The sequence below is a fragment of the Oncorhynchus gorbuscha genome, unplaced genomic scaffold, assembly GCF_021184085.1.
Source record: "Oncorhynchus gorbuscha isolate QuinsamMale2020 ecotype Even-year unplaced genomic scaffold, OgorEven_v1.0 Un_scaffold_1376, whole genome shotgun sequence".
Lineage (NCBI taxonomy): Eukaryota > Metazoa > Chordata > Actinopteri > Salmoniformes > Salmonidae > Oncorhynchus > Oncorhynchus gorbuscha.
Genome location: NW_025746169.1, coordinates 132501 through 142896, shown reverse-complemented (window position 1 = coordinate 142896; position 10396 = coordinate 132501). Strand labels below are relative to the sequence as shown.

Genomic DNA, 10396 nt, shown 5'->3' with positions numbered 1-10396 from the left:
AGAAATAAATATAATCTAAGAAGACATCCATATAATCTTAGAAGACATCCATAGAATCTCAGAAGAAATAAATATAATCTAAGAAGACATCCATAAAATCTTAGAAGACATCCATAGAATCTAAGAAGACATCCATAGAATCTTAGAAGACATCCATAGATTCTTAGAAGACATCCATAAAATCTTAGAAGACATCCATAGATTCTTAGAAGACATCCATAGAATCTTAGAAGAAATAAATAGAATCTTAGAAGACATCCATAGAATCTTAGAAGACATCCATAAAATCTCTGAAGAAATAAATAGAATCTTAGAAGACATCCATAGAATCTTAGAAGAAATAAATAGAATCTTAGAAGACATCCATAGAATCTTAGAAGACATCCATAAAATCTCTGAAGAAATAAATAGAATCTTAGAAGACATCCATAGAATCTTAGAAGAAATAAATAGAATCTTAGAAGACATCCATAGAATCTTAGAAGAAATAAATAGAATCTTAGAAGACATCCATAGAATCTTAGAAGACATCCATAAAATCTCTGAAGAAATAAATAGAATCTTAGAAGACATCCATAGAATCTTAGAAGAAATAAATAGAATCTTAGAAGACATCCATAGAATCTTAGAAGACATCCATAAAATCTCTGAAGAAATAAATAGAATCTTAGAAGACATCCATAGAATCTTAGAAGACATCCATAGAATCTCTGAAGAAATAAATAGAATCTTAGAAGACATCCATAGAATCTTAGAAGACATCCATAGAATCTTAGAAGACATCCATAGAATCTTAGAAGACATCCATAGAATCTCTGAAGAAATAAATAGAATCTTAGAAGACATCAGTAGAATCTTAGAAGACATCCAGAGTAAGCATATTTCTGCGAGGACAATGTGATGGAGAAGTTCTATGGAGGCACCAGCATCAACTATTCAGGGAGAATCTAATCAACATACTTTTGCCACAATCCTGAATATCCTCCTGACTATTCTCTATTGAATCACATTCTATTATTGAATAAGATACAAACACCCTGAATATTTAGGCTCCATGCATACCGTTGTAATTGGTACAGAATGTTCTCTTATAACAGTCTGATACATTTACATGTAAAACATTCCTTTGATAAAATCCTTCTTTGTGCGAGGCGATATTAGTAGATGAAATTGCAATGATAGACCATCCCCCGGCGAGGGAGACCGCAGGCATGTCAAATACTTTGAAGAAAATTGAGTTTATCTTTATCCACGGGAGAGTTCCTTGTTTAAATCAAGCCATTTCCTTCATAATGATTAGCTTCCCCCACTTCTCCACTATTCTGAATATCTGAATACGCCTCATCTTTATATTTTCCTATGCTGCTAATCTGTTCAGAGACGATAATATACTGGTGGAGCATGTTTCCTAATCCGGTTCAATCTGGATTATAAATTCTGATTCTTTTCATTAACTATGACAAGGGTGTTCCCAGAACCAGGGGTCATTATGGATGATACACACACACACACACACACACACACACACACACACACACACACACACACACACACACACACACACACACACACACACACACACACACACACACACACACACACACACACACACACACACACACACACACACACACACACACACGCACGCGCGCACGCACGCACACACACACACACACACAAACTGCCATCTTGAGTCTCATCCAGAGAGGAACTACATGATTGATTTGAGTCCAAATCCTGTAATTGACTTGCACATTGTCATATAAAGACAGTGATATATGTACGGGATTCTAGATTGTTCTGGTTCCCCATGCAGACATCTGGTGGAGGCTATAACCCTCCGACAGAAACATATTATTGCTATTAGTGAAGTACCATAAGAGGGGGTTTGACCCAAAGCCTCCCTTTATCCTCTGTGTCCTTCGTTCTGTTTCTGGAGTAGGTCACGGGGGAAAGGGGTATTTTCTAGGAACTGGTTGAGTGAGAATACATCTCTTTGTAGACGGAGGGGAAGCTCTGTAGACGGAGGGGAAGCTCTGTAGATGTAGCATGAAGCACATCAACAATATGGAACTGGTTGAGTGAGAATACGTCTCTCTGTAGACGGAGGGGAAGCTCTGTAGATGTAGCATGAAGCACATCAACAATATGGAACTGGTTGAGTGAGAATACGTCTCTTTGTAGACGGAGGGGAAGCTCTGTAGACGGAGGGGAAGCTCTGTAGATGTAGCATGAAGCACATCAACAATATGGAACTGGTTGAGTGAGAATATGTCTCTTTGTAGACGGAGGGGAAGCTCTGTAGATGTAGCATGAAGCACATCAACAATATGGAACTGGTTGAGTGAGAATACGTCTCTTTGTAGACGGAGGGGAAGCTCTGTAGACGGAGGGGAAGCTCTGTAGATGTAGCATGAAGCACATCAACAATATGGAACTGGTTGAGTGAGAATACGTCTCTTTGTAGACGGAGGGGAAGCTCTGTAGACGGAGGGGAAGCTCTGTAGATGTAGCATGAAGCACATCAACAATATGGAACTGGTTGAGTGAGAATACGTCTCTTTGTAGACGGAGGGGAAGCTCTGTAGACGGAGGGGAAGGTCTGTAGACGTAGCATGAAGCACATCAACAATATGGACGCCTTTCAGAAGTCACAGTAAACACTACTTAACAGGATGGAGCAGGCTAGTGACTGCTGCTGGAGGGTAGGTCTGCATACCTGGCCTTATGACAACAACACACGTTTACCTTTTCACACTGAGTCAATAGTTTCCATCTGCAGGGTTTAGAAATAAAGAAATGCATAGCATGTTCAGGAACGGTCAGGACTAACCTTCATGTAGTGATGTTCTGCTCCAACATGTACACACACACACACACACACACACACACACACACACACACACACACACACACACACACACACACACACACACACACACACACACACACACACACACACACACACACACACACACACACACACACACACACACACACACACGCACGCACGCACGCACGCACACACACACACACACACAAACTGCCATCTTGAGTCTCATCCAGAGAGGAACTACATGATTGATTTGAGTCCAAATCCTGTAATTGACTTGCACATTGTCATATAAAGACAGTGATATATGTACGGGATTCTAGATTGTTCTGGTTCCCCATGCAGACATCTGGTGGAGGCTATAACCCTCCGACAGAAACATATTATTGCTATTAGTGAAGTACCATAAGAGGGGGTTTGACCCAAAGCCTCCCTTTATCCTCTGTGTCCTTCGTTCTGTTTCTGGAGTAGGTCACGGGGGAAAGGGGTATTTTCTAGGAACTGGTTGAGTGAGAATACATCTCTTTGTAGACGGAGGGGAAGCTCTGTAGACGGAGGGGAAGCTCTGTAGATGTAGCATGAAGCACATCAACAATATGGAACTGGTTGAGTGAGAATACGTCTCTCTGTAGACGGAGGGGAAGCTCTGTAGATGTAGCATGAAGCACATCAACAATATGGAACTGGTTGAGTGAGAATACGTCTCTTTGTAGACGGAGGGGAAGCTCTGTAGACGGAGGGGAAGCTCTGTAGATGTAGCATGAAGCACATCAACAATATGGAACTGGTTGAGTGAGAATATGTCTCTTTGTAGATGGAGGGGAAGCTCTGTAGATGTAGCATGAAGCACATCAACAATATGGAACTGGTTGAGTGAGAATACGTCTCTTTGTAGACGGAGGGGAAGCTCTGTAGACGGAGGGGAAGCTCTGTAGATGTAGCATGAAGCACATCAACAATATGGAACTGGTTGAGTGAGAATACGTCTCTTTGTAGACGGAGGGGAAGCTCTGTAGACGGAGGGGAAGCTCTGTAGATGTAGCATGAAGCACATCAACAATATGGAACTGGTTGAGTGAGAATACGTCTCTTTGTAGACGGAGGTGAAGCTCTGTAGACGGAGGGGAAGGTCTGTAGACGTAGCATGAAGCACATCAACAATATGGACGCCTTTCAGAAGTCACAGTAAACACTACTTAACAGGATGGAGCAGGCTAGTGACTGCTGCTGGAGGGTAGGTCTGCATACCTGGCCTTATGACAACAACACACGTTTACCTTTTCACACTGAGTCAATAGTTTCCATCTGCAGGGTTTAGAAATAAAGAAATGCATAGCATGTTCAGGAACGGTCAGGACTAACCTTCATGTAGTGATGTTCTGCTCCAACATGTACACACACACACACACACACACACACACACACACACACACACACACACACACACAGTGATGTTCACACACCAACATGTACACACACACACACACACACACACACACACACACACACACACACACACACACACACACACACACACACACACACACACACACACACACACACACACACACATACATACATACATACATACATACATACATACATACATACATACATACATACATACATACATACATACATACATACATACATACATACATACATACATACATACATATCCATCATCCATACATACATACATACATACATACATACATACATACATACATACATACATACATACATACATACATACATACATACATACATACATACATACATACATATATGTTAAAGGTTATGTGCTTATTATGTGTATATGTGTGTCCTTCTCTGCACAGAGATCCTGAACGGGGGGGTTTATGTTGACCAGAACAAGTTCCTGTGCCACGCCGACACCATCCACTGGAGGGACATCATCAAGAACCCCCAAGCTGAGCTCTTGGTGGTACCGTCCAACAACAGTGGCCTTGGATGTGAGTGTGGGGAGAAACCACAAAGCTGTGAGGGAGGGGTGGTCGAGGTGCTGATAAAAATATTGAGGGATGCTTCTCTAAACTTCCAAGGTGCACATTATACACACACACACCTTCACACCTTCACTTACATGTTTCCTCAGTTTCATACAAATGATATTGTTCCTTCCTTCCTTTGTATCCTTCCTCTCTGTTTTGCTGAAGGTGAGTTGGAAGCAGCATCACAATAGATCTGTGATTAAACTCACATAGAGGTGGTTGGGTTGTGTTGCTATGCAGCCAGGCCCATGGTGATTCTGTCTCAGCTGCACATAAAGCTCACTAAAGCTGACAGCCAGCTCCAATCAAAGTGTTTAGAACACTGATATGGCTACCGGCCACTGTGTGTCGAAACACACAGCCATTGGCTACTGGCCACTGTGTGTCAAAACACACAGCCATTGGCTACTGGCCACTGTGTGTCAAAACACACAGCCATTGGCTACTGGCCACTGTGTGTCAAAACACACAGCCATTGGCTACTGGCCACTGTGTGTCAAAACACACAGCCATTGGCTACCGGCCACTGTGTGTCAAAACACACAGCCATTGGCTACCGGCCACTGTGTGTCAAAACACACAGCCATTGGCTACTGGCCACTGTGTGTCAAAACACACCGCCATTTTAGTTCCAAGTCCACTCCCTCAAACCTTCTCCACATTTTCAATTTGTTTTCCCCTCCCTAGATTGCATTGTATGCCAAGGAAAAGTGAGGGCATGATATGCATTCAATATCAGTGTAGAAAATGTCACTGAATGTCACAGTGACCACTAAAAACAGCACGTATGACCACGAAATGTCACACAACGCTCGAGTGAGCATGTAGATTCTCCCCACAAGGTGTCTGTTTGAGATGTGAGAAGAAGAAGAGAGGACAGAGGAGAGGACAGAGGAGAGGACAGAGGAGAGGACAGAGGAGAGGACAGAAGGGAGTACAGAGGAGAGGACATAAGAGAGGACAGAGGAGAGGACAGAGGAGAGGACAGAGGAGAGGACATAAGAGAGGACAGAGGAGAGGACAGAGGAGAGGACAGAGGAGAGGACAGAGGAGAGGACATAAGAGAGTACAGAGGAGAGGACAGAAGAGAGGACATAAGAGAGGACAGAGGAGAGGACAGAGAAGAGAGGACAGGGGAGAAGACAGAAGAGGACAGATGAGAGGACAGAGGAGAGGACAGAAGAGAGGACAGAGAAGAGAGGACAGGGGAGAAGACAGAAGAGGACAGATGAGAGGACAGAGGAGAGGACAGAAGAGAGGACATAAGAGAGGACGGAGGAGGGGACGGAGGAGAGGACAGAGGAGAGGACATAAGAGAGGACAGATGAGAGGACAGAGGAGAGGACAGAGGAGAGGACAGAAGAGAGGACATAAGAGAGGACGGAGGAGGGGACGGAGGAGAGGACGGAGGAGAGGACGGAAGAGGGGACAGAGGAGAGGACGGAGGAGAAGACAGAGGAGAGGAAGGAGGAGAGGACAGAAGAGAGGATGGAGGAGAGGGAGTATAAGACAATACGAGTTGGCATAAAATGAGAGAGTGGCTCGGCGTGCGTGGGAGCCCAGGTTGCCAGATTGAGGCTTTCTTTGAGGTTGCCAGATTGGATCGCTATTTAACATAATAATTTTTGGAGTGAGCGAGGCGTAATTTCACAGGCAGGCAGGGGGCCGAGGGTGACATTCACCCAGCCCTCCACTTCAGTATGTAATTACCACACAGTCAATTAAAGCCTGATGATGACAGACCCATTCACGCTCACTGACGGTGGGCTATGATAACTGTTATGTGTCATGTCCCCACTTTTTGCCTGAGAGAGATGACTTGACTGGGAGTGGATCCTTGTCCCTCATACTTACTGTAGACCCAGAGAGAGCCAGCGAGAACAATGAGAGCACACTCACCCACTCTCATAGTACACTCACCCACTCTCATCGTACACTCACCCACTCTCATAGTACACTCACCCACTCTCATAGTACACTCACCCACTCTCATCGTACACTCACCCACTCTCATCGCACACTCACCCACTCTCATCGCACACTCACCCACTCTCATAGTACACTCACCCACTCTCATAGTACACTTACCCACTCTCATCGTACACTCACCCACTCTCATAGTACACTCACCCACTCTCATCGTACACTCACCCACTCTCATAGTACACTCACCCACTCTCATAGTACACTCACCCACTCTCATCGTACACTCACCCACTCTCATAGTACACTCACCCACTCTCATCGTACACTCACCCACTCTCAGAGTACACTCACCCACTCTCATAGTACACTCACCCACTCTCATAGCACACTCACCCACTCTCATAGCACACCCACCCACTCTCAGAGTACACTCACCCACTCTCATAGTACACTCACCCACTCTCATAGTACACTCACCCACTCTCAGAGCACACTCACCCACTCTCATAGTACACTCACCCACTCTCAGAGCACACTCACACACTCTCAGAGTACACTCACCCACTCTCATAGTACACTCACCCACTCTCATAGTACACTCACCCACTCTCATAGTACACTCACCCACTCTCATCATACACTCACCCACTCTCATCGTACACTCACCCACTCTCATCGCACACTCACCCACTCTCATAGTACACTCACCCACTCTCATCGTACACTCACCCACTCTCATAGTACACTCACCCACTCTCATCGTACACTCACCCACTCTCATCGTACACTCACCCACTCTCATAGTACACTCACCCACTCTCATAGTACACTCACCCACTCTCATCGTACACTCACCCACTCTCATTGTACACTCACCCACTCTCATAGTACACTCACCCACTCTCATAGTACACTCACCCACTCTCATCGTACACTCACCCACTCTCATAGTACACTCACCCACTCTCATAGCACACTCACCCACTCTCATAGTACACTCACCCACTCTCATAGTACACTCACCCACTCTCATCGTACACTTTCACCCACTCTCATAGTACACTCACCCACTCTCATCGTACACTCACCCACTCTCATAGTACACTCACCCACTCTCATAGTACACTCACCCACTCTCATCGTACACTCACCCACTCTCATAGTACACTCACCCACTCTCATCGTACACTCACCCACTCTCAGAGTACACTCACCCACTCTCATAGTACACTCACCCACTCTCATAGCACACTCACCCACTCTCATAGCACACCCACCCACTCTCAGAGTACACTCACCCACTCTCATAGTACACTCACCCACTCTCATAGTACACTCACCCACTCTCAGAGCACACTCACCCACTCTCATAGTACACTCACCCACTCTCAGAGCACACTCACACACTCTCAGAGTACACTCACCCACTCTCATAGTACACTCACCCACTCTCATAGTACACTCACCCACTCTCATAGTACACTCACCCACTCTCATCGTACACTCACCCACTCTCATCGCACACTCACCCACTCTCATCGCACACTCACCCACTCTCATAGTACACTCACCCACTCTCATCGTACACTCACCCACTCTCATAGTACACTCACCCACTCTCATCGTACACTCACCCACTCTCATCGTACACTCACCCACTCTCATCGTACACTCACCCACTCTCATAGTACACTCACCCACTCTCATCGTACACTCACCCACTCTCATTGTACACTCACCCACTCTCATAGTACACTCACCCACTCTCATAGTACACTCACCCACTCTCATCGTACACTCACCCACTCTCATCGCACACTCACCCACTCTCATAGTACACTCACCCACTCTCATCGTACACTCACCCACTCTCATCGTACACTCACCCACTCTCATAGTACACTCACCCACTCTCATAGTACACTCACCCACTCTCATCGTACACTCACCCACTCTCATTGTACACTCACCCACTCTCATAGTACACTCACCCACTCTCATAGTACACTCACCCACTCTCATCGTACACTCACCCACTCTCATTAGTACACTCACCCACTCTCATAGCACACTCACCCACTCTCATAGTACACTCACCCACTCTCATAGTACACTCACCCACTCTCATCGTACACTCACCCACTCTCATAGTACACTCACCCACTCTCATCGTACACTCACCCACTCTCATAGTACACTCACCCACTCTCATAGTACACTCACCCACTCTCATCATACACTCACCCACTCTCATAGTACACTCACCCACTCTTATCATACACTCACCCACTCTCATAGTACACTCACCCACTCTCATAGTACACTCACCCACTCTCATAGTACACTCACCCACTCTCATAGTACACTCACCCACTCTCATAGTACACTCACCCACTCTCATCGTACACTCACCCACTCTCATAGTACACTCACCCACTCTCATAGTACACTCACCCACTCTCATCGTACACTCACCCACTCTCATCGCACACTCACCCACTCTCATAGTACACTCACCCACTCTCATCGTACACTCACCCACTCTCATAGTACACTCACCCACTCTCATCGTACACTCACCCACTCTCATAGTACACTCACCCACTCTCATCGTACACTCACCCACTCTCATCGCACACTCACCCACTCTCATAGTACACTCACCCACTCTCATCGTACACTCACCCACTCTCATAGTACACTCACCCACTCTCATCGTACACTCACCCACTCTCATCGTACACTCACCCACTCTCATAGTACACTCACCCACTCTCATCGTACACTCACCCACTCTCATTGTACACTCACCCACTCTCATAGTACACTCACCCACTCTCATAGTACACTCACCCACTCTCATCGTACACTCACCCACTCTCATCGCACACTCACCCACTCTCATAGTACACTCACCCACTCTCATCGTACACTCACCCACTCTCATCGTACACTCACCCACTCTCATAGTACACTCACCCACTCTCATAGTACACTCACCCACTCTCATCGTACACTCACCCACTCTCATTGTACACTCACCCACTCTCATAGTACACTCACCCACTCTCATAGTACACTCACCCACTCTCATCGTACACTCACCCACTCTCATAGTACACTCACCCACTCTCATAGCACACTCACCCACTCTCATAGTACACTCACCCACTCTCATAGTACACTCACCCACTCTCATCGTACACTCACCCACTCTCATAGTACACTCACCCACTCTCATCGTACACTCACCCACTCTCATAGTACACTCACCCACTCTCATAGTACACTCACCCACTCTCATCATACACTCACCCACTCTCATAGTACACTCACCCACTCTTATCATACACTCACCCACTCTCATAGTACACTCACCCACTCTCATAGTACACTCACCCACTCTCATAGTACACTCACCCACTCTCATAGTACACTCACCCACTCTCATAGTACACTCACCCACTCTCATCGTACACTCACCCACTCTCATAGTACACTCACCCACTCTCATAGTACACTCACCCACTCTCATCGTACACTCACCCACTCTCATCGCACACTCACCCACTCTCATAGTACACTCACCCACTCTCATCGTACACTCACCCACTCTCATAGT

General features: G+C 46.0%; 1 protein-coding gene across 1 annotated transcript in view; it reads left to right on the top strand.

The window, feature by feature from the left end:
* Positions 1-1175: 1175 nt before the first annotated feature.
* The window catches only part of LOC124022417 (receptor tyrosine-protein kinase erbB-4-like), a gene marked incomplete at its 3' end in the record, with an annotated part of 133611 nt that continues 124390 nt past the window's right edge, over positions 1176-10396 (top strand). The window contains exons 1-2 of the mRNA XM_046337350.1: positions 1176-1209; positions 4675-4809. Of these exons, the coding sequence (XP_046193306.1) occupies positions 1176-1209; positions 4675-4809 (169 nt within the window). The remainder of the gene's footprint in view (positions 1210-4674; positions 4810-10396) is intronic.